At 37.6% G+C, this 25,435-nt stretch overlaps 3 protein-coding genes across 5 annotated transcripts; 2 read left to right on the top strand and 1 right to left on the bottom strand.

The window, feature by feature from the left end:
- The first annotated feature begins 1,016 nt into the window (after positions 1-1,016).
- LOC113203991 (zinc finger FYVE domain-containing protein 26) lies at positions 1,017-15,049 on the top strand. Its single transcript, XM_026418981.2, has 33 exons — positions 1,017-1,143; positions 1,286-1,420; positions 1,492-1,567; positions 2,043-2,226; positions 2,313-2,421; positions 2,498-2,656; positions 2,762-2,984; positions 3,064-3,250; positions 3,385-4,097; positions 4,179-4,357; positions 6,048-6,197; positions 6,322-6,439; positions 6,539-6,753; positions 6,826-7,027; positions 7,110-7,196; positions 7,290-7,552; positions 7,620-7,836; positions 7,934-8,023; positions 8,166-8,416; positions 8,518-8,704; positions 8,818-9,375; positions 9,462-9,667; positions 9,746-9,924; positions 10,042-10,300; positions 10,391-11,205; positions 11,308-11,521; positions 11,615-11,788; positions 11,864-12,019; positions 12,203-12,463; positions 12,543-12,783; positions 12,858-13,161; positions 13,329-13,572; positions 13,640-15,049. The coding sequence occupies exons 2-33, from the start codon at positions 1,310-1,312 to the stop codon at positions 13,796-13,798; spliced, it is 7,491 nt and encodes a 2,496-aa protein (XP_026274766.1). The 5' UTR covers positions 1,017-1,143; positions 1,286-1,309; the 3' UTR covers positions 13,799-15,049.
- A 1,039-nt stretch (positions 15,050-16,088) lies between these two features.
- LOC113203977 (V-type proton ATPase catalytic subunit A) lies at positions 16,089-21,138 on the bottom strand. Of its 3 annotated transcripts, none has more exons than XM_026418959.2 (13): positions 20,989-21,138; positions 20,431-20,523; positions 20,237-20,349; positions 19,920-20,147; positions 19,696-19,833; positions 19,468-19,619; positions 19,208-19,349; positions 19,001-19,130; positions 18,806-18,932; positions 18,472-18,720; positions 18,187-18,393; positions 17,893-18,082; positions 16,089-17,805 (listed from the first exon to the last, which is right to left on the bottom strand). In XM_026418959.2, exons 2-13 carry the CDS (start codon positions 20,498-20,500, stop codon positions 17,713-17,715), a joined length of 1,839 nt encoding a protein of 612 aa, XP_026274744.1. In that variant the 5' UTR covers positions 20,501-20,523; positions 20,989-21,138; the 3' UTR covers positions 16,089-17,712. The 3 variants fall into 3 exon arrangements, with proteins under 3 accessions (XP_026274744.1, XP_026274746.1, XP_052133297.1); XM_026418961.2 differs by having other exon boundaries at positions 20,984-21,040; XM_052277337.1 differs by lacking the exon at positions 20,989-21,138 and adding an exon at positions 20,888-20,907.
- Positions 21,139-21,744: 606 nt separating this feature from the next.
- Positions 21,745-23,656, top strand: LOC113203976 (serine palmitoyltransferase small subunit A). Its single transcript, XM_026418958.2, has 2 exons — positions 21,745-21,974; positions 22,263-23,656. The coding sequence occupies exons 1-2, from the start codon at positions 21,875-21,877 to the stop codon at positions 22,406-22,408; spliced, it is 246 nt and encodes an 81-aa protein (XP_026274743.2). The 5' UTR covers positions 21,745-21,874; the 3' UTR covers positions 22,409-23,656.
- The last annotated feature ends 1,779 nt before the right edge of the window (positions 23,657-25,435 follow it).

Below are 25,435 nucleotides of genomic sequence, written 5' to 3'. Positions count from 1 at the left end.
TGAGTTGTGAATGTGAGAATGTTTAGGAGAGAATGATGTTGCAATAATTATCCATATTATTGAGTAGAGAAATTTTTATTAACATTCTGATTATTAGATGATTTACCAGTAAGTACGCTGCTGAGTATTGAATCAATAAACTGAACCAAGTTTCTGTAAAATGTTTTCGATATTTTTTTGCCTTTTCTTACAATCCTTTCTTATCTTACATTTAACTAGCTACCTAAGACAATGCCGAGATGGAGAGATCTGCAAAACAAACACTAAATGGCAAAACCGAACGTGCTCTGGAATTCATATGAACTGAGTGGCCACCTCTCCGAGCCTACGAGCCGAGCCTGGGCATGAGCATTGTCGGGCGGGTGTGGACGGACAGGACACTACCTACTTATGCAGGTCAATCCTTATATCCACCTTACTTATAACGCATACCGAAACACACCCAGCTGATGAGTTACACAATGACTGGATGGCGTTGACTCGAAAGCCTTTGCTCGCCGCTCTGCCAGAATATAGGGAATGGACCCTACCGCATTCCTACGCGCGGTGGGTTGCCTACCCGCTAATCGGCCCCGTGAGGCACCGTGATCAGCGGCAATAGGCAAGCCCGCACGCACACCTGCCACCAGTACATACAAATCAAAGGTGATAGTCGGAAGATACCCCCAAATTACGTGTGGCTCTCCAGTTCGCTATAAACTCTAGCTATGAACAAAAGCAGTCGTGATAAACCCTTTGAAGTTGAAGTTAGCGGAAACGGAATTTTTGGAATCGTACATGCCGTGAGTCACGGCCCGTGACCACTCTGACTCTCTGACAGCTAGAGGCCTGTTGCGCGATGTCATAATACAACATTGAACTTTTTGACGTGTTTATTTGTATAGTTTTTACGCTACGATTTGACTCATGACTATAACTAAGCTTTTGTTTGTGGAGTTTTTTTCGTTACCAGGTGAGTCCATGAACACCCTTGACGTCGTTTTCTAAGCAATATTTTAATAAAGAAAACAAATCAATGTTTACGTTGACCAAACTTCGGCTGCTAACTTTTCCTATCTTAAACCCTCGAGAGGCCATGTCTATGCCACGGTGGTTGTCAGTGATTTGATCATTGGAAAATACATCTTAAATGCACATTTAAGAGTGGGTTTTGCCCAATTCTAAACGTCTATGCGTACTATCTGATTTTTGTGGGGGTTATGTTTTGCTTCTGCTATGACCTGACATTATTTAACTTTTGGATCAACCATGCTAGATGACGTGAAAATTTTCTGCATTTTTACAGGGTGTTTTTCTGCAACACATCGCTATGTCGTCATGCAACAAACAAGAAATAGTTATTTTGCAGGAAATTTATAGAAATGAAACCATTGCTCATGTTCTGTCAAACTTGTTCAAAGGCTTTGATGATGAATCATTGGTAGGTTACCGTTATCTCATCTGATTCATTAGATGAAATAAGTTTTCTTCATTTTCCTCAACAATTTTCAGGACTCTGCAAATACTTTAATTCACTCCAGCATAGAAGAAATAAAAAATTCCAACTCTAAGGAGAAAAAAGAAAATGGTTAGTACATAAAGACATATGTCTTTACTTTGCTAAATTACTTGACAATCTTTTGACTGTCTTAAAATATTTAGTTGACATAAACTAATGAGTCAAGCCTTGTTTTTTACTCACCTGCTTCCTCATTTGCCAATCTGGTGTCCGCTCTCCGCTTCTATTCCAATTTACCGCTATGGTATAAGCCATTTCAGAAAAATGGGAAAGAAGAACAGCACGAATAACAAGGTGGCCCATGGTTCGTCGCCCGGTCTCCCCCTCCAACTGAGCAACGATTCACAGGCCTCCTTGTTGTTCGTGCTGTTCTTCTTTCCCATTTCTCTGAAATAGCTTATAATGTAGTCGCAATGTAGTCATTAATATATTTTCTAAATGCGTGAACAAAAGCACCTTCCCTCTTCTTTAATTTTCATTCAATCTGCCCATTCATGTTTAAAATTGTATTAATTAGGGTGTTCTTCTTTTCCATAATCTTTAGCCTCTGAAATATTGCTATGTCTACTTGCTAGCATCTCTGATGTTCCAAGGCAAATGTTTGAAGGATTGTTTGATCTTTGTCAGCAAGGCTATTTGGACAAAAAGCTATTATATTTTGCTTTGCTTGCAAGATCAGAGTTGGACAAATTAAGTTCATTCTTGGACTATGAACGACCATTCCTAAGGCAAGGAAATGTCATTTATGGACGTTGTTTTTCTCTTATAAAGTTAGCTGTTACATATTTTAAAGTTATGATTTATTTTTACTCAGAAATCAAGAAAACACTTTTCAAGACTTCAAAGTTGTGCAAAGTAATATTTTTATGGAACTGTTTCTAATAACAGTAAAAAAACAGAGGCATTGGCTTTTACTTCTCCTCGTATGTAGCTGTTGTGTTTCAGTTAACATGTTTTACAATGTATCAGACACTTATTTTACTGATAATTTGTTTGTAGGATGACTTACCAGTTCTTATAAAAGAAGGAAATCTTTCACAAGTACAGAATATATTATCCCACCCACCACTACAATGCTTATGGCCTCTTCTATTTATAAGGATGTTGGAAAATGAGGATGATCTTATTTCATTGAAAGCATCTGCAGAAAATACAATTGTGTGTATTGGAAATACTCAATATGCATGTTTTTTCTTGTTTCCCATCATAGTTAATAGAAGAATTCGGTTTAGTTTTTTTCACATTCCCCATGTTATTTTACAGAAGACTGAAGTTGGAGAACCCTCTATCAAAGAACTTGCTCAAAATGTGCTTTGGTATGTGAATGTCGTTCTTTGGATAAGGGAGAAAGAAGTTTCATCTTTGACTCCCTCATTACTGAGTATTCAAGCATCTAGCACTTTGAATATCATAAACACATGCAGTAATATTTCGGCTTTAGACTGGAATACAACACACAATTTTTTAATAGAAAATAGTTTAAATGGTCAGTGGAACTAAAAGAAAAAGTTTAATATCATTGTACTTAAAATTACAGTTGTACTAATTTGAGTTACATGTTGCAGAGGGTTATGTATCAAAATGGGAGGTGTCTCTCTTTGATGCATTTTGTGCTTGTTCTTTGGCCTTTGAATATTTATTGACATCCCTGCAGCTGAAGCATTCAAATGCAAGGAATACAAATTTTGATAGAGTGGAGATTCTCAACCAGATTAAATGTATTGTATGTCAGCTGTACCCTTTCTCAGTGAGGTTTGTGCAGAAATATTTGTCATTGATACTTTTTACCTTGTGTGTGCTTTTTCAAATTATTTTTTTTGTAATTCTGCTGTGCAGTAGTTTCTTCTATAAATATTCCAATTTTTGGTTGATTTTTTCCCCAACAGATTAAGAGTCATGCAGAATATATTCTCTCTTCTCTTTGTTCGTTATGAAGATTTCCAGGAAGAAATTTGTTCTGACAGTGAGGAAGGTGAAATAGACAATAATCAATCGCTTCCTTGTCATGATGGTCCTATATCAGTCAAGTCCTACAATATTTTGTCGTCCTCATTAACTAGTATTGCTAATATAACCAATCCTGAATCTAGAGAGGACCTACTAGAGAAAGAGACAATCCTCCCAAGTACTCAATCTTCTGCTGATGCTAAAAATTTACATGAGTCATACAATCAGAAACAAGGCTTTGTTTGTGACCGTTTCATGACCAGAGATATTTTAAAATTGCTTGAAAGTTGTCTTAGTGGTCCCCAAGACACACTGGAGGATAAAATGTTTGGAGAGGAAAGTAACCTTTCCACAAATCATACTTCACAATTCAGTAGTAGTGATATGGAATCTAAATATGTATCTCTTCAAAACAAAATCACCACAGCTCTTTGGAAACTTGAAATCTTGCTTGGAGCGGACTTTGTGCAGCTGTCTAATGTGGTTGATTCTGTTAAAGAGAGATTCAATCCTCCAAACTGGCTCATCCAGCATTGCTTAGATGATGATAGCACAAGTGATGAGGAGTTACAGACCATGTGTACTCATATTGTAAATAGGAAAGGTGACACTGAAAAATCGAGTGAATCTGGTTCTCAGTCTAACTTAAACAGTGAGTATCCACATCATAATTTGTATTTTCATTGTATTATATGTTTGTTGGATTTTAATTAGATATTAAAACATGTATTAGACCAAGGACAAGGACTCAGTTCCAAGTGGAATAGAAAATGCCGCAGGAGAAGTTCTGTTCGTCTTTCAGCCAGAAGCCCTACAGATACAATTATCAAGAGAATGTTGTCATCTAAACAGAATTTGGTTTCCCAATGTCTTTCTCGGGGTAGTTTTGGAGCAGCAAAGCAAGCCATTAAGGTATTGTAAACTTAGAACTCAAAAATTGTATACCTCATTTTCTAGAGCTTTGTAGCAGCTGTTCTCATAGTCAGTAGCACTGTAAAATACTTGTCGTTTTGAATGAAGTTGTGCAACACCCGGTGGATTTTGACTGAGGAATTGTTTTGCTTCATGTATGACATCATGTGGATGGCAGCAGGCACAGGGACAGCAACAGCAGCACCATCCTGTTAAGTTGAGATCTATTATCTTAATGTTTGAGAGCACAGAAAGCCTCATTCTCTATTCTGAGTCACATAAACAAGCAACATAGAAAAACTAATATTTTATGTTTTATTGTTTACCTCTTGTACACCACAGATAACATGCTGTCATTGTGTACAAAATTAGCCAAAAAGCCAAAATGTTACCCGATCGTTTTTTTAGATCATAATTTTCAGTATGCAATCCATACATGAAGCATTCCAATACCTGTTATAATTTCAAGTAAGCAGTTGCCTTTCAAGTTTGACTCATTTGTTTTGGTCCCATTGTATTCTTACCCTTATTCTGAACAGCAAAATTACACTACAGTAATTATCCATTGGCACGTTTGAAGACGAATCAGAAGTCTGTTTTGTTTTGTTTAGACTAAGTTCTGTTGTTGATTCAGAACCTGCATCAGTTTCATAATCATCCAATGGAATGCCTGTTGTATTCTGCAGTTCATCTGCTTGATAATAATCACTTTTATACTTTTCATAATCATAGTCAGAAGTTTGACTTAAGTCATTTTTAGTGGAGTTGTTGCCAAACTCAGTAGCTGACCGGTGTTGTTTATCAGTTTTGTGTATTTTATTAACTGTAGTACTTTTGAAGTCCATGTTACTGCGTTTTCTCCTTGTCTTGTATATACTGGAGTTTTAAAAATGTTTCAATTGTTACTTAAAGACTTTTTCAAATCCCTCCTCCAGCTAATATGTAGAGAAGTTTCCATTTGTCATTCCTTCTTACCTTTTGTGATGATTAGAATGAACTTTTTCGTTTGAAGTCTGCAAGGTGAAGACAGAGCTTTCTCTTGTACCGTTTTTACTAGTTATCAACAAACTTTGGTGATGGTACATCTTGATGCTATATGTCTGTGGAATATAGAAACATTGAATCATTCTTAGAATTATAACAAGTTGACACATTACAGTGGGTACCCGAAGTGCCATTACAGCCATTACCAATTGGGTGAATGTTATACATTGTTGTAACCAGCCATTGTTGGGCCTCTTTATTGTGGTGTTAAGTCAGCAAATATAAGTTCATCAGTAAAATGGAGGGGGCTCACAATTTTCAGTATAGTTGTGAGTGTTAAAAATAAAGTAGGGCTTTAAAAAAAACAACAACAACAAAACTACAGGAAACAGGAAATCTTGCTGTAGATTAATCCTCCTGTTAAAAGAGAAGGACAAGCATGCCTTTCTCACCCAACAGTAGGGCATCTTGTCAATGTCAAAAATTGTTTGAAAGAAAATGCTGAAGTTAACATTAGATGTTAGTAGTACCTGTTTGTCGCTCCGACCGGAGTTTGACTTATGGATTGGATGGAGTTCTTTCTCTGTCGAGTCTAAATTTGACTTCATGAACTGAAATGAGGAAAAGGAGTTTCTTCTAAGAGAGTGCAGTTGTAGTGCAGTTACTTTACCCTTACAATTTAATTACCAAAGAACCATATTTTCAGACTTTGGGGCTACAGGAGACTGTTATAGCGTCAGAGGTGAATTTCATGGAATCATACCAAGCAATCAAACATAAAATTGGCTTATGTGCTCATGAGAACCAGAGAGATTCCATGATAGCTGACATAAAATCTCCAAATTCCACTCTGCAGGTAGGTTACTTACAAAAATGAATTAATAATCATCTGCTTTATTTATCTATGTCAAGAAAATTGTTGCTATTCCGTGAAATGTCCTTAAAAAAATTCCTGTCATAATTATAAAACTTCTGATCAGGCTATTCAAAGGGCTGCTTCGGCCGGTGTGCAAGCTTCATCCTTAAATAAAGAAGTTGAAAAATTACTATTAAGTAAACAATTACCCAGCTTGGGGGATGCTCTTCATATTTCAGAAGGTAAAGATGTCCAATATTCTACCATCCACTAGAGGAGACATTTGTCTTCCTTACCTCTGCTTGCCCATGAATTTCAAGTTTTCAACTGTAATCTTTCAGATTTTCTTCATTTATTTGGGGGCAGTGTTGAGGATCAGCCTCTCGTTGCTGCTGCAGTTGACATTGCCTTGATTCTATCAACTAGTTTGCGGCAAGCTGCAAACTTTTTAAATATTTTGCCAAACTTCTCTCATGATCTTCAAAATATTCAAGAGGCAGTACCCTCTCGGTTACGATCAATGGGATATGCACCACTTATTCAAAATGTTTTACAGGTATGTCGAATTATTGTTAAGTAAATTGGATATGTGATTTTTTGGCTGCTTCATTAATTGTTTCATACATAGGTAACTGGTGCAGAATCTTCCAGTCCTTCAGATTTATTTCATCGCTGGGATGTGCCAAATTTTGTGTCCCACTTCTTTAGAGATACATTAAACATGTGGGATAGCTTTACGAGGCTTGTAAAAGAATTGGGAATGTCACAAAGTAGTTCAGTTCTTTATCCTAAATTTCTTCAGTTAGCAGCGTGCTATCATTCTTCTAGAGGTAAATTTTGTTTATTCAATTCATAATACTAATCTAATAAAATAAAAATGGTCTATTTTCAAATTTGTGTTGTTATTTTTAGGACTGGATACAACTCCAGAATTCAATTACTTGCAGGACTTCAAAGCATATCTAAAGCTCTTGAAAGTCTGTAAAGATAGATCTACAGGTAAATCCAAAGTACTTTTATTTTTCCTCCTGTCTCCTTCTTTGGCTCTGTCTGTATTGCTTCATGGTTTAAATTTTGTTTTATCTTGTTTAGCTCCTCCCCCTGACACACCTTTGACACAAGATCATTTTCTATTGCTCAATAGAAGCCCACTGAAACTTCTTTCTCACATGGTTCTTGAAGAGGGAATGACATCTACAAGTCTTGAATTGTTTGCTTCTCTTCTGGGCTTCAATCTACCTCACATACTTAGCACAGAACTGTGCTCCATATTGGATTCTGTGCCGCCTGCGTATCCCTATATTAACCTGGTTCCTATTAATGCACTCTGTTGTGTTAAAGTTTTGAACGCCTTTGTAAGTTTCTTCCTTGTGGTTTGAAATTAGCCCACTGGTTAGATGGTTAATTTAAAATAATTGTCAGGATGTTGCTGGACCTGCTCGCCATCCTGCAAAGGCTGTTGAAGAACTTCTGCAGTCTGTGTATGATGAGCTGATACGTCAACTAGATATAATTCAAAAATTACATCAGTCTAAGGATGGTTACCTCAAAATATGTCAATTAAATATTAAACAAATGCAGTCTATATTGGCTGCTACCTGGGAGCTGCAATATATTGATGTGAAACTATTACAGCCAGGTACTGTGTTTATTTTTTTCAAAATTTCAATCTATTTATGTTGGAGCTTTTGGTTAAATATTTTAAGTATCACAAAATTTCTTGTAATGAATTGCAGGTGCAGAGACATTAGCATTTTACTGCAATCTGGCAAATCTGATTTGGGTACACTGTGTGGTTTATTTGTCAAGCATATCAAATATGGGTGGTAAGTTACATAATCTCTGAATTCCAAGAATACCTAATAATTTCTTTCAAAGGCCATGAATGGCTTTGTTTCAATGGTTTTGTTAGTACTATGTATTAGTGTATGTTAAGCTGTCTCTGACTAAATCCTAGATTCTCTTTAGATCTATGGCTTAAGGCCTTGGTTGGTGGTTATAATATTCAGCAGTTAGTCGCCATGAATTCATTTGTCTATCAAGTTGGGACATCAGGTATATTAACTTTGTGGGAAATTCGCCGACTTGCTCTAGGAGTCCAATTAATGAAGCCAGCAGGCACTGAATCTTTGAAAGATTATGCACTTTCGACAGATTCATTTGATCCTCTTGCTCTATTTGTTGTATCTTCTGGTTCAAAACACTCACCAAAATTGAAGGTAATAGATTTATGTTGACAAAAAGCTGTTACTTAAACTCTTAGGTTATTTTACTTTACTGACACTCTTTCTATCTGAATATCTATTTTATTGCGGACCAGGTGATTAGTTCTAATAATTTGGAAAAACAACTACAGAAATCAGTCCAAGATTATATACAGTATTGGGCTGATATTAAAACAGATCATGTTGCTGTGCCATCTCTGGTGCATCGGTATATTCAAAGTACAGGGCAAAATATGTGTATGTTTTTAAAGGATTATGTTGATTCGTCATTAACAAATCAAGGTAACATTTTGATTAGTATAGAATTGTCACAAATTTTATAAGCTACTATTTAAATGTTGTTTTTTTTTGTTTTTTTTAATTATTTATTTTATTTTTTCTATGTATTTTCCTAGGGTCTTATCCAGTTACCATTTTACCTGATGAAGAATCTTCTTTGATAGTTTTAAGTTATGAGCCAGAAGCAATATACAATACATCCACAGTTGATGAACCTATTACTTCATGGAAAGCAAACCCAAATCTGTGTGAGAGCATCCTGCAGTACATAAAGAGTTATTCTCCATTAGTTAGTGTACTACTTTGTGAGCTTTTGAAAGATCTCCAATGTGAGGATACAAATGAATCAGATGAGGAGGCACAAGAAGCCACAGAAAGCAATGCTGCCAACTTTCATCCTCTCCAGCAGTTCCCTCATCTTGAAGAAACCTGTAAAGGACTGAACACTGCAACTTTAAGTGAATTTTTTAGTAGCAACATTTTATTGACTGTTCTTCATAGTACAGTGCCCCATACATTGATTTGGAGTAGATTAGATCTTTTCGCTCGAGAGCAGAAATGGCAAACCATTGTTGATTTGTTAAAGGCTTTACCACCACTTCAAATATCCAGTGATCCTATGCTCAGTGTTGCACTTGATCTTTCTCTTCTGGAACTGACTTTCCAATACCGAGGTAAATATTGAAATGGCTTCAATGCTTTTAATGTGTATTGTGTGTAATATTTTTTCACATTTTTTACATGTGCCTCATTTCTTTAGGATCTGAAGAGTCATGGCTGTTTTGTAAGCAAATTAGATCCATTTACTTTAGGGCAAGATGTATTTTTGCTGAGAGCACTTATTGGCCTGGTGAGGTGTGCATTAGTCAACTGGGGTACATTCTCAAGTCAGTGGAGATAAGGGACTATCCCAGTATATTTTTGAAAGCCAAAATACTCTTGCATTCAATAACAATCTATCAGGAGGTCTGTTATTAGAGCTAGTTGTGGTATTTGTATTCAACTACAAGACCAGCTTTTACTTTTATTTTATAATTTTGCTAGATGGTGGATTGTTGCGGAAAAGCTCAATGGAAATCATGGCAAGAAGTTCAGAAGGATTCTCAAATAAATCCTGCCTTCGTCCTTGAACAGATAATATTGCACCAAAATGCACGTATATGTGTGGAATGGCTAGACTTGATAAATATTTCAACAAATCATACATATATGATTGATACAAAGTAAGTTGCTATAAATTTTGTACTTCTATCTCTCTTTTTTTCCTTCTGGTTTAATTTGTGTTGTACTGGTTATACAGTAAATGTGACATCAGTTAACAACATTATTTGGTTTTTCAGTATGTTTGTTCTGCTTTTGAATGATGATCAAGATAGACTGCAAGTTGCTGAAAAATTACTTCTATCCATACCGACTAAGAGAGCAGCTAAAATTTGTTTCGAAGCATTGGGGGAATTATGTAGACTACATTCCCTTCAGTTTTGTGTGAAGTTTCTGAAGTCTAATTGTATTGATGAACTAGATGCATGTTCCAAAGAAGCTCTTGAAACTGTTTCTATAGGAATTCAGATGCTAAAATCTGTTCCTATTACAGTTCAGGTAAAAAGAAAAACAGAAAAAAAGAGAAAGTTGTCATGCAGTGCACTATAATTATCCTTCATTAAATCTGTTACATTTTCCTTGTTTTAGAATGAATGCATAGAACTTGTAAGCAGTCCACAGCTTATGGTAGAGCAGCTAATCATGAATGTGCAGTTGGAAGCAGCAGAGCAGATGCTTTGCTCTGTTCAAGGTCATCTCCTGAAACTTACTGCAAAATCCCCGTTATCAATTCCTGCGTTAGATTCAATGCTCCGCCAGTATGCTGAAAAATCCCTTGAGATTGGCATTTCAAAGGGCTCAACAATGAGTGTTATGAGTGAAAATAGCATAATGGACTCTCTATCTTCCTTTTCTGGCAACAAAGATTATGTTATGCCTTCCGTAGTGCCTTCCAAAGCAGAATGGGTTCCAAATGAACAGGCTTCTATTTGTATGAATTGCCATATTGCAGCATTTACCATGTTTAATCGCCGCCATCACTGTCGGCGCTGTGGCAGGGTGGTTTGTGCTCCGTGTTCTTCTCATAAAATGTTAGTACAAGGGTATGGAACATTAAAGGTTCGTGTATGCAACAGCTGCAATAAGATTTGTGAAGCATCTACAACTCAAACCTCTGATCAGCAGACTACTGAGGTATCTGAGTCTTTTGTCTCCTTACCTCCTGAAAACATGTGGCGTTTATCTAATGTTCCTTCTCTGAATGATACTGTGCGTGGTGAATTCTCTTTTGAACATGCCCCCAGTGTTTCTCTGTGCTTATCTATTCTTAAGTTACATTCTGAAAGTGCTGCCTGCCCCAACTTTCTTGTTGATTCATGTGAAACTATTTTAAGTTACTTGCCACCACAAGGAGGTATGCCCAACCCCGAAGTTGACTATGGTTTTGTAATAGACATGTGCAGGTAAATATTTTTTGGCATAGTAACCCTCAGGGAAATTTGCTAATAAAATAAAATTATCAAATTTGGAACAGCCTTTAAATGTTCCCATTTATTTTGATACAGGTCTCTTGTGGTAGCTGCCAAAGTAAAATGTGCACAGTGGGGATATATATCTGATGAGCCTAATTGTGATCAGAGGCTTAGCAAAATAGATCTCTTATCACTTTTGGTGTCTCATGGATGTGCATCTCTTATTCCTAATGAGACTAGTACTCATGGTTTGAGAAGACTCCAGACTCAGCTTCTTGAGGCAGAACTTTGGGAATTAGCTTTAGAAGTAAGTGGATTTGTCATGAATTGACATATTTCAGATTTTTAATTGCTCATCTAATGCAGGTTTTTATTTAATTTTTTATCTTACTGCATGTAGGTCTCTACAAAAGCAGGAATGGAGAAAATTGGGGTGTGGACATCCTGGGGCAAGAGCCTTCTAAGAGGAGGTCAATGGAAAGAAGCACGAGAAAAATTTGCCCACAGTTTTCCCATTAGTAGCAGAGTCAATAAGAGTGCACCAGATTCACCACTTCTCATTGACATATTACAGGTTTGACCAGAAAATTTTCAAGCAGGTGACAATGCAGTAGAATAAATTGTAAATGGGTTTGGCTCTTATTTCCAGATTCTAGAGAATACACCACAGCTTGCAGAAACAGACACCTCACAGAAATTGGAACCTATCAATGCATTTAACAACCGATCTGCTCGTTCTCCAGCTGTTGCTATTCTAAATTCTCTCTCTTCACTCAAGAGTATTTCCCAGGGCAAATATACCGAGGTGAGTGAAGTATTTAATAGTGGGTAGCCAAGCAGCCGAAAAGACTAAAAATTTCCCTGACTATTTTTTTTAAAAATTTCTAAGTCTCTTATTTGAAAAATCAGATGCGTGGCTACCCACTTTAATTTGCTCTTAATGGTTTTTAGTTTTTGTTTTTTAAATGTCTTTATTACTTTATTTTAGAAACAAGTTGCTGGTACTGTTCAACCACAGATCTATGCTGAGTGCTGTTATTATCTTCAAGAATATGGTAGTCATGCTTCTTATCTTCAATTCCTAGTCCGTCACTCTGACTTTAAAGGAGCTGTAAAACACACACACTCACATTCAGTTGACCCACAAATATTTTTTGAAAATGTTTACATGCCATGTTTACGTAGGGGTCAAATTACTCCTCTACACAGTGCCATTACAGCTGAGGATTCATCTTTAGCCAAGTGGACAGTGAGTATTTTTCAGTGCTTTCTTGCTTCTTCAAGTTTTAATACCAATTCATACCTCTTACTTTTTTGTGGTTTTGTAGGTATATTTGCACGGTATTGGTGCAGCCTTGGAAAAGCGCAAATTACTCAACACACTTTATGAGGTGCAACAGTGGTCAAAGGACCATGTGAGAGCGGCAATGACTTGTATTCGTTTCTATCATCTTAATGCAAATTCTTACTCAGATCTGGCAGCAAATATCAACCATCTGATGCGAGCTCAAAGCCATCTTGAGGGTGCTCTTGCAGTTGCCACTGCTTCAGTGAAATGCAACCAATATGGTGTGTTGATTTTTTGATACTTTTTTTTATCATGTGAACTGTCACTGTCTAACTAACAGTTCTTATTATGGTAGCAAATGACACAGTGCCAACAGAAAAATCTTCTGAAGTTATGTGGCTTCAGTTGCCCCCTAAAGAACTAGATCACCACTTAAGTACAATAGAAATGCAAAAAGAACTTACCAAGTTTCTGAGTGCTTATGAGGCTGATGGTCACACCATTTTTGAGGCAGCCCTCTGTTTTCCTCATGTATTTGCTGAACCTTTGGCCCATGGACTTCCAACTTTATTTGGTAATACAGCAGATCGTTTGCTACTCTCAGGCCTTTGCCTGTTCTGTGGTAAAAATGTAGAAGAGGGCTATGGCATTGTTTACAGGTTCGTACACAATCAGATGTTTTAAAATTTTTGTCTGTATGTTAAGTTACAAAATCAATCGAGAAATCCTAGATCAGCCCCATATTTTAGCACAACACTCAAGTCAATAGTTTTAAATTTTAATCTTGTTGGCACATTATTATATTTGTCTCTTATTCTTCTGCTAGAATTATTGAGGGCTTTCACCTTTCTGGAGATCAAATCTATGAAGCCGTAGCTGTGGCACTATCTCGTTCAGGACGTCTAACAGAAATTAGCCAACTTCTTAACTGCATTCGCAGTTCTGGAGTAACACTCCCATCAACTATTTGTGATTCTGTTGTCATGTCTTGCGTTCGAGAACTGCCAAAACAGCCTAGTGCGAGTGACATTGATTTCCTTGCCCGAAACATATCTAATCCAGTTGTAAAGGTAAATACCAATCAGAAGGTTTTCCTTTGTTGTTTTTCTTGGTTTTATTTCTTCTTCTGTTTTCTAGATACAGGCTTTTATTACTTGTGGCCAATTGAAGTCGGCATACCTTCTAGCTGTAAAATATGAGAGACTAGAAGATATAGAAAAAATATTACAAGAAGCTGAAAGAATGGGGCAGAGTGCCATTAAAAATATTTGCTTGCAACGCCTTGGAAGAATGTAAATGTCTTACCATTAGATGGTCAAAATGTGCTATGATAATCCAGTAAGAAATGTATGTCCACCATTACTTTAAAACTGAGTAATGTTGACTCAGGTGCTCTTATGTGTCTGAATGTGCCTTTTTAGATTTCTCTTTTTCGATATCATAGATACAGGCCAGAATTTCCTTTTGGGTAGGTCACATCTGGTCGCGTGAAGGGTGTTTGGAGGAAGACATGACTGTCTTGACGGTCCACTGTTTACACTCCTTCACTGTGAATTTAAGTGCACTCTTTTACATTGAGTACTTTCTTTTGACATTGTGATAATGTCAGCCGGTGCCATTACCTTTGAATGTCATTTACTTTACCATGAGACTGACAACTGAAAATTTAAGAAACGCATCAAATAATATAGCATAGGAAAGGAATGAGTCATGAAATATACAATCTACATAAAAATGTAGGAATGGCATGAAAAATTATATTTAGTGATACTCCATCCCAAAATAATAAGGGAGGTTACTGTCAGCGAGCCAGAATCATTGATTACATTTTTTTCTCAGTTAGATTCTGTTTGTATGTACCGAGTGTCAGGGCCACGACAACATTCTGCGGGTTTGCCTTCTCAATCCTCTGGCAAGGCCCCAAGTATAAACAAACCCTCAACACTGTTGTGTTTTAGCCCTGACACACAGTATAGTATGTCTTGAATCACTAAAAGAAATATCAATAGACCATCCTCGGGTTGGATTAGACCCCTTTTTGAAAACATGAAACTTTGAAACATCTGCAGTGAGACTTTGGTAGCTTAAAAACCGAGATTGAAGAGATAAACTGGCTTTGAAAGTACTCAAAGTTCATTGTCTTGCCTCAAGCTAAGTAATACCTTAAAGAAGTCCAGATGTTAGCATAGGAAGATCCTAAAAATTGTTTGCTAGAATGGTGTATTTTGCTGTAAGCAAATATTACCTGTAAGGAAAAAGTACCTCTGTGATAGTTTAGGTAATTTTATGACTGATTTTTGACAAGACTAGTTTTTGAAGAATTTTTAAAAGTGATCAGCTAATGTAATAAACCATAAAATTCAAACACTTAACAATATGCCTTCTATTTTACATAACCTTGTGTAAGAATTGTTTCTGCACAACTCTGAATTGATACACTATTTTGAACAGAAAGAGAAATTTTGAGAGGTCCACCCTCTGGGAATTCCCTCTTTATTTATTATTGTTTATTAATTGTAAAATAAATAAATAATGTGAGAGTCCTCATTGTGGGTGCACCCTACCGGTGCAGAAAAACTAAGAATTGAACATTTGATTCAATCTCCAGAACTTTGTCTGGTGGTCAGCAATGTACTGCCAAGTATTGTTCCGCTAAAGTGTGAGTTCCAAGGGTTTTCCTGAATCATCCAAGTCGTCATCCGGGACTCGAGGGTAGGCAATGCTTTCCTGAAGTGGGCCGCCACCCCGCGGCCCCCTGTCCCTACGAGCGCTTGGACCGGGTGTCCCGGCCCGGCTCTTACATGCCAGTACGTTGGGTTGCCTATGCACTAGCAGCAGGGGCTGCAGGCGCGGGGCGGGTGGACGGGTGGCGGAGGAGTGGGGGGGAGCAGCCACTCCTCCGCCACCCGCCCCGCACCTGCAGCCCCTGCTGCTAGTGCATAGGCAACCCAACGTACTGGCATGTAAGAGCCGGGACACCCGGGACAAGGCGAGAGCTTCGGAGAGGCATTGATATCTTTCGTTTTCGCTTTAGTTCTTAGCGCAGTTTACTTCTGGATGATATTCTAGCATTGGTGGAAGTAATGAATTCGGGGTTTGTGAGATGCTTGATGCGTACGTCGGTTAAACTGTACATACTGACCCACCACAGGTAATGGATCTCCTTTAACGCCAGATTCACAGGTCTTATTAAGTGCACCCGCCACCACAGCAAGGTGCCAGGAAACTCCCACAGCCCGCTTTTGCCGTTTGCAGTAAGTCGAACCCTGGCCCAGAGCCGAATCATTTGCCACCTTCGACGCAGTTTAACCAGGACGGTAACCGCTACGCCGTCGGAACTCCACGAGAGGTTAGTACTTAACTGTCCTCTACTTAAAACGATTTATTAGATATCGGAGACGGAGGGTCGGGGCATACTTGGGGGCTCCTACTCTCTCACAATTTTTATATTTTGCAATTGAAATACTTTCCTTTACATTTGTTTATAAGCACACAATGAAATATTCAGTAGGGAACCTCCTGCACCTTTCAGAAAATTGATGCTAAACTGGAAGGAGCAGCAGAGAAGATTTAAAAAACTACAAAGTAAATCTAAGGGTCCAACAGACCAATTTATTTCAAACAGTTTATTTTAACAGAGAAATGATTTCTGATTTAATGAACACATTTTAAATTTACAACAACCCACAAGGGAAAGGAATGTTACTGATACATTATAGCCAACAAAGATCCGATTGAGCCCCTTAGATTCTACCTTTTCCAACTTCTTACAACATATCCATAATATAGTGGAAGATGATTCAAAGCTAATGAATGCCAATGCAGCACCAACAAAGTTACTGTACACTTCTATACAAGATAATATTTATTACTGAATTTACATTGCACCTCCCACATGAATGAGACATGACACATTGAATATCTTACACAACATTATTATAATGAATCAACATAACAGCTCCACAACAATGGACAGAATTAATCTAGATAAAATGTCATCAAGGAAGAAATAAGCCTGAAAAGCCATTCTCAACCCAAAACAAAAATTTCAAATATATGAGATATATTTTATGTTTTCTATCAATAAAACTCTACACAAATGAACATTTTCTAAATCTGAACTTCATTATTGTACTGATTAATAAAGTCTTTCATAAAACAATGAAATCCCAATCCTTTTATTGCAATCCTAGAAGTAAATATTTGATGAAGGATGGATCTTAAACCATACCTCACAGAAACAATGTAAATTAAAAATATCTTTACCTTCTTTTTCTTCTAAAAAACGGGGACCTGTCTTTATATGTAGCTCAATATATATATATGCAAGATATGAAAGCAAAATGGTAAGTACGTACAAAGCATCTACGTGATAAAAACACTGCTGAACCAAGTCAAACAACCTGATGGGAGAAATGGCACACATTTCCAGCAGGGGATTGACTCATGGCAAGCAAAAGAGAATACTAAAAAAAAATGGGAAAATAAAACAAAGAAAATTTGAAAAACCAATGATTGATGATGAATCCTCCACATAATTTTAAAGAGCACTCCTCATGGCAAGCCAAATCTTGATAATACTGTGATGTAAAGGATATCGGAGTCTTTATGAAAGTGTTTAGGGTTATAAGTACAATGTTACAAGATCATGCCTGCCATACACATTGGTGATTTGGGACTACATGAGCTCCATATCAAATTTAAAATTGTGCCACAAACATACCTTCTGTTTCACATTTCTTGTTGTGCATACAAAATATTCCAGATTTCTGCCCAAGAAAAAGAAGACTATACATAACAGAATTGGAATGCTGGTATTGATTTTTAATATCACGACATGTGTCCTGCATTCTACAGACTTCTTGAATTCCAGTCACAAAGTATTCTCAAAGTTGAAAAGTAAATAAATGCAACATGGTAAAAGCAAGATAAAATGTTCACTACAGGGAAATGCACACAATCAAATTAAAAAAACAAAAACAAAAACAGGTACAACACAATGAAGTGATAAGACTGAGTACAAGAAGAAAATAAGTCTGTAGAATGCATTTCATTGCCAAAATAAATCTTAGACACCTAGAACACTGGGGCAGAGCACATTGACACTAAGAAAGCTTCTATATGAAGGGCTGGAACAGTTGGACACAAAAATAAACATTTCAATATGATATCACTTGATCATTAGGCGAGCCATCAAGCCTGAGGGTGATTTAATCTTCCAGATTTCTGAAAGCTTGCTGAAGGTCTTCATGCAGCTGCTCAAAGTCTGCCTTGATCTTTGCTTCTCCATCCTTATGAGGATCCTGCCAAACACATAAATTTAATTATTCACCTTGTTAAGAAAATACTGCAGAAATAATTTTATTCAGATAAAATTATTATATAATGACCTTGAATTTCATTGAGGAAAGCTGATACATTATTTGACCCATAGAGTCACGGATAACATTCCAGGTAATTTTGTTCTCACTTTGGGCAGTGGACTCAACTGCATGGCGTGACATATCATAAAATGCTATCATATTTTTGAGCATACCAGATGTCTTGTAAAACGGACAGAACCTGTCATATGCTGAGTAGCTGAGAAGAAAATATAAGAAATTTAGATGACAAAACACCAGGGAGGCTATACAAAATTCCACCACAAGGTACACAAGATAAAACTTGTGAGACCTGTTATTCACCTGTTCTGTTGGAGGAAGTCATCTTTAAGGAGCTTGGCAACTTCAAGTGTGATTTTGTCTGCCTCAGCTAAAGAGGCTTTACCAACTAGCTGCACAATTTCTGATAGATCTTCCTCCTCTTGCAGAATTTCCTTTACTTTAGTCCGGAGAGGAACAAACTCGGGAAAGTTTTTGTCATAAAAGTCATCCAGCGCACGCATGTATTTGCTGTAAAAAATAAAATGTCTAAGTTATCCAATATTTCTTAGCAAACACAATGAGAAAATTTTAAATAACTTGTCTCACCTGTAAGAGATCAACCAATTGATTGACGGGAAGTGCTTGCGTTGGGCCAATTTCTTATCAAGACCCCAGAACACTTGGACAATACCCAAGGTGGCTGAAGTGACAGGATCAGAAAAGTCACCACCAGGTGGAGATACAGCACCCACAATACTGACAGATCCCTCTCTGTCAGGATTACCCAAACATTTAACTCGTCCAGCACGCTCGTAAAATGAAGCAAGCCTAGCTCCAAGATACGCTGGATAACCACTGAAAAGTTGAGGAATCAAAACATCAGATACAGTATTACAGAATTTAGAAAAAAAATCTCAAAAGTTTGAAGGGGTATACAAACCTGTCGGCAGGCATTTCAGCCAAACGACCAGAAATTTCTCGAAGAGCCTCAGCCCATCGAGATGTTGAGTCAGCCATCATGGAAACATTGTATCCCATGTCACGGAAATATTCAGATAAGGTAATACCTGTCCAAGTAAAATCACAAAATTACATAACTGTTCCATAACCGTTTTCTTCAGATTTTTGATATTACCTGTGTAAATGGATGCCTCACGGGCAGCGACAGGCATGTTGGATGTATTGGCAACAAGTGCAGTACGCTTCATGATAGACTCTGTCTGACCATCAATTTCAACTGACAATTCGGGGAAGTCACGCAATACCTATGACAAACAGCATGGTTACATGATGAGTGTTCAAGGAAAGAAGCAAAGATATGATAAAGATTGACTATACTTACTTCAGACATCTCATTACCACGCTCTCCACAACCAACATAGACAATGACATCAGAGTTTGAGTACTTGGAGAGAGCTTGAGAGATAACAGTTTTACCACAACCAAAAGCACCAGGAATAGCAGTAGTTCCTCCCTGGACACATCTGTCCAAGAAAACAAAGAAATTAGATTTTTGTTTTAAAAACAACCACTGTATATATCATACAACCAATATTTGAATTGAAAGAAACAGGTAACATAAAAGTTCTGTGAAACACTTACGGAAAGAGTGAATCCAACACTCTTTGACCAGTCAGCAGTGGGTAGTTAGCAGGAAGTTTCTCTGTGACTGGACGGGGTTGACGCACAGGCCAGACTTGAAGCATGGTAAACTTTGACTTTTCCCCATCAAACTCGGTTTCCAAGATAACATCCTAAAAAATATATTACGCATGTCAAGTAGGATTAAAAACAGATGAATAATAGTAACATAAAAGACTTGTTACTTACATCAACAGTGTAATTGCCAGGTTCTGCAATGTAAGTGACTGTACCCTTGGCTTTGGGAGGAAGGATGATTTTGTGCTTTACCAAAGTGTTTTCATGAACAACACCATACAAATCACCACCAGTCATATGACTACCAATCTAGAAGAGGGGTTTGATGATTTAATGTTTTTAATTTTAAATAAAAGTTAAGTCACAAAATGTTTATAAATATGGCTTTTAAATACCTTGATTGATAGTGGATTAAATTCCCATGACGCAGCACGGCTGAGAGCTGGCACATTCACACCCTTGGGAATGTAAATGCTACCAGCCAGTTCACTGATGTCCTTAAGTGGACGTTGGATACCGTCAAAGATACTCCCAAGTATACCTGGCCCAAGCTCTACAGAGAGGGGCTTACCTGTGCGCAACACAGGATCACCCACAGTCACACCAGATGTTTCTTCATAAACCTACGTTGGAAAAACATTTTTTTTTAGTGAATTATTAACTATACAAACTCTTGACACACACACAAAAAAAATTAAACTCATTGCTTTACTTGAATGGTTGCCATATCACCCTCCAAACGAATGATTTCGCCGACAAGTTCATGGTAACCCACACGAACCAACTCGTACATAGCTGAGCCAGACATCCGCTCAGCCGTAACAACTGTACAGAATAGATATGTAATGTTAATCACTAAAAAACATGTCTAAAGGAATTTTAAAAAAGTTAACCAAATGAACTTACCAGGACCAGAAACAGCATAAACATAGCCGAATCTGGACTCCTTGTCCTCATCACGGATTTTGGGGAGCATTTTGGAGGTTTGAAGGGCTGAAACTTCAAAAGGAGGTAGATTAATGGCTTTTGTTAAACAAATATTAGCTACAGTAACCCCGTGACATTAGACATAGTGACAGATCCAACATCATGTGACATGAAGATAAAAGTACTAAGTAGTGTGAAAAGCTGTCTGCTACAACCCAAAATAGGTCAATAAAATGGACAGAAAACAACTAAAAGTCACCAGCAAAGTCAACAAAACTGGAGCAATGTATTCCGCAAAAACGGAGAGAAGTCTCAATAAGTCGTAGGGGCTAAAAGGAGGCCAATACAAAGGAATCAAACAAATTATCGACTTCTCTAGCCTCTTTGATCCGAATGGCAGTGTCTTATGTACAGCAGGATTTTTTGTTTCACATACCCAGTAACAAACAACTACGAACAGTTATGGAACTAGAGAATAATTTGACATACTAGATAGAGCATTAACCAATTATTTGGAAAGAGCGACCGATACCTTACCCTAGAGAAAATAGAATCCTCCCAGTCGCGGCCGACACCAGTTACAATCACAAGACTGTCAGCTGACGCAGGGACAACCACCAAAGTCTGGCAGCTATCTAATATATGTGACTGACGATATAATATACGTATTTACAATGCATGGATAAATGAAAATGTATTTATTTTTTAATTTCACTATTCCAATTTTATTTGTATTAATTACGGTGAAAAAATACCAAAACACATAATTTGGAAGTTCCTTTGATTTGTACACGCACGAGGGGCGCGGTCCATTTGGTGTCCCAAACCTTCCAAACACGAGACACATCTCTATCTCACTTTCACACAGCAGACTAAAAAGAGATAGGAAGGTTCTCTCAGTTCGACCCGTGTAGTTGATCGGATCTATCAAATTCATTTTAGAACATACCCTTACAAATAGATGTGAAATAATGAAATTATATCTAAATATTATATTATTATTATAAAGCGGCTCTCAGAATGAAAAGAGGAATGACCACCTTGACCACAAGTGGCAAAAAAAAAGTGGAAGGGGAATGAACAACCTTGAACCATAAAAGAATTACTTCTCAATGAATGAAAAATGGTAGTCTTTCTTGTTTAAGGCCATTTAAACATGAGAATAAGTGAAATTATGCAAAGGCATCCTTAACATTCAAGCATTTCATACATTAATTGTAAAGTAAAAAATACAAACTATTTTTGTTTTGTACCATTGGCTTCCCCGCCTACCCTCCCTTGCCCTCTTGCCCCCCGCCCCGGCAGTGTATTGCACCGAGAGGTGTTAATGTTTGTTGACTAGTTGACTATTCTGTAGACGCTGTAGACCGCGACTCGGAGTAACATTCGCGTTCTGCCTCCTACTCTCCACAAGAAAAAGAAGATGTTGGATTACATCAAGAAGAAAATAGCTTGGCTCGTTCTCCAATATGAGCTAATTACTTGTTTAAATATGTTTGAGCCATGGGAACAAATGTGCCTCAGTATCCTTTCCTGCTGATTCAAATATTTCCAAGTTGAACCTTTTTGGTTGATGCATAGCTAAACATTCTGTATGAAGTAACTTCTATACTTTGAGAAGGCTAATTTCTTGACTGAAGCTGTGGTGGAGATTGATCGTCTCTCATTCTTTATTTACATGTCAATTATTTCTTCTCATATATGTTTTAACTTTTACTCTATAAAATACACCTCTGCGTCTAATTTAATGTTCTCATTTAACAAACATGGGCCTTGAATGAAATATCTGTTTTTCCTTAACTCTTATTCAGATGCAACCGTCCTGCTTGTTGTGTCGCTGGTATCCTATTCTTCGTATGTTTACCTACCCCACTACATCATGTCTCTCATCAACAGTGCATGGAGCGTAGTCTCTAGTGGTGAAGAACGTGTAGAATATCGATTTGAGTCAGGATAAACATCTTCCTCTCATGAAATTGACAAATATGATATTTGACCACCAACATGTGTTTATCTCCCCTTCTATATTCTCTGTATTAATCGGAACAGACAGACCGTTCTTCATTAAAAACAACAGCTTTTTGTAAAAGAGTATAGGAAGATGGCCGAAGTAGCACTGTCCAAAATTTTCAGTATTTGTTCTTTTTTTGGGAACAGTTTTAATCATTAAAGCACTGAATCTTCCATTCCTTTTACAATTTTTTAGTGTGTGTTTGTGTTCATTGCATTTTTTTCTTGTATGATTGGTTCCTATGTTATGTATGGAATTAACGGATTAGATGCAGGCTCTTCTTGCTCTGCACTAGAATGATGAGCGACTATAGCCTTGTTCAAAAACTGTCTCATTAAAATCATTGTCATTTTTATATAGGTTTAAAAAAAACAAAAAAAAAAAACACTATTGGCTTAACAAGTTACAAAGAATACAAAATTAATGCAACTGTGCTTATGCAATAATAGTTTGAAACCACTGCAAGTATAATGAAGTTTTAGAAATATTTTTTTTTTAAAGAGGTGCAGGAAATTGTTTATATTTTATTTATCTGGCATATTTAAGGTTTGCGTAAGCACAATAACATATCATGAAAGCAATGATGTTGAAAGACCCATGAATTTTGGAATAAATTGTACTTACCACAGGAATATATGCTTTCTCCATGTCAGATGACAGTTTTGGCTGTATTTGTGCACTTAACATTAAAGGCTGTGGAATTTGTTTTGTGATTGATATTTTATTGTTTGTTAAATATTTGTAGCCTTCCTTGAAACACTGTTTATATTGATAAGTTAGTTTTGCACCTATCCGCTCGTAAAATTCACATTGTCTTTCTTTTAAAAAAATCAAGTTGCAGACACAAGCTCTGATTTTTTTCATGGTGTCTGTGTCTGACTAGTTATAGTCTGTATGCTTATTGCATTCCAAACAAGCAGTCGTTATAGCCCTTTTTGAAGTTGAAGAAGATATAGTCTGGACACCACCATTAAGCCTAATCTTAAAATGTGTGACTTAGATATTTTATTTTGTCTGCATGCCTCAAACTCAGTAGTTAAACTGGAAACAAACGTATGTACCATTATTTTTCCAAGGAAAATTTGAGTCTTAAAAATCAAGTTGTTAATATTTCCAATCTAAAAAAAAAAAGTATTTACTCATCACAACGTTGAGCTCAAATTAGCATGATTAAATGTGTTGTGTTGAACTACATTCATTATTAATGGTCTTTTGGGTTTACCTCTTACCCATTGACATGTACAAAACATGACACCAATGTTTGTTTAGCTAATCCTGGTGGTAGGTATTACATCTCACAATAGCTACCGGTAATTTGAGTATCGTGGGACAGACCAGATGACAATGTCTGCATGGGATTGTTTTACACACTTTCATTCCTTTGGTCTAGACTTGGGATGATACACTACCATCAATTTTATTCAATTTTCCTACTTTTGCTCATACTCACTTTAATCATTCACATCATATTCACACTTGTCTACTTCCTTGCATAAAATATTTAAAAACATACAATATTTACAAACTTAAAATAAATTATTTACAATGAGAATCTGTCTATTGACCAGCAAACGCTTTTCATCTAAAATTTATACATTACACTTATTTACACTTTCTAACTTTCAGTTTTGATTGATTGATTGAGACCAGTGGGGAGTGCGGTCAATAATGCCGATGTCGAGTGTTAATCCTGCCGACTCAGGCCTCCCCAGGTCAACCTAGAAAGGAAGTGTTTAGCAATGACCAGCATCCCTGTGCTTTCGCAACTGAGTCGAGGAAAACCTCTTACCCATCAAGTCTACTTCCTCGTGCAGTTAAGCACTTGGACTAGGGTCTATTTAATCGCGCAGTGTAGTTGTTTCCCGAAGGATGGTGTTGTGTCTCAGAGAGGCGACCAAAGGCGCAGGAAATACTGGGAGGTGGGCAAGGTAGACAGTTTTAGCAAGACAAAGGTGATAGGAGGAGATGCAGAGCGGCCCATACCATGGGCACAGTACCTGCACCTCTTAAACACACAACAAAAGCACAAAACAAATCATTAAGCATGTTACAGTAATAATGGGTGAGAGGTGAAAGGAATGTGGGACAGGGAAGACAATGGCTACATAAACAGTTAGAAGTAGAGATACATAGAGGTATTTCCTCAGCACACTGGAAATGCAAGTGTGCGAACGCCGCCCACCCGCAGGCGAGCGACACCCCACCCGCACACCTAGGGGGGCAAAGGTGTGAATTTTTCCTAGAATGTCACACGTTTAACCCCCCAAGTGCACGAACGGAACGTCGCCCACCCGCAGGCGAGCGACACTCACACACTTGCATTTCCAGTGCAGTCCCATCGGAGAGTCATCTTGATAGAGAATGCAGTTGCATTGCAAAAATGTAAAGTCTGTCAGCTGAAGTTGAGCGTTGTTCAGTCTTCACCCCTTCCTATTTTCCAGGCTCCTCTGGCACCAATTGAGGCACCAGAGTCACTATGTACTTCTAGTCAAGGGGACTGGTACTGTCAGGTCGTAAGTGGTGAACCTCCCAGGTGTAGGCTAATGTTTGGTGGCGTTCTTTCTTCACCTCTTCCAGTTCTCTCAGGCGCGTCCCCTCCAGGGCACTTGATACAGTACATCTAGTCAAGCAGGGGACTAGTATTGTCACGTCATCAGTGATATGGGCCTCCTGCCTCACCACCAGGAAGTAAGTTGTCGTCACATGCAAGCAGAAAAAGGTGAAGCTCGTGCTCAAGCAGAACATGTCAGGCAGAGGAAGAAGATAGAGAAAGCCTAGTGCAGGCAGAGAGGGAGGCGAGAGTAGCAGGCAGAAGTTCTAAACGTGCACAGGTGGCCCTATCGCGTTTGGTGTATGGCAGAAAGAAAGGAAAGCACACTGTTCAGAAACTGAATGCCCAGTCACAGTCCTTGCTTTCTCCCGGGGAAGGATCGCTAGGAGACACAACACCACCACGACAAAGGGTGGCTAGCC

The sequence above is a fragment of the Frankliniella occidentalis genome, unplaced genomic scaffold (genome assembly GCF_000697945.3).
Source record: "Frankliniella occidentalis isolate FOCC.00 unplaced genomic scaffold, Focc_3.1 Scaffold10, whole genome shotgun sequence".
NCBI lineage: Eukaryota > Metazoa > Arthropoda > Insecta > Thysanoptera > Thripidae > Frankliniella > Frankliniella occidentalis.
Note: the sequence above shows the minus strand (reverse complement) of the source record. Positions and strands in the feature narration are given on the sequence as shown.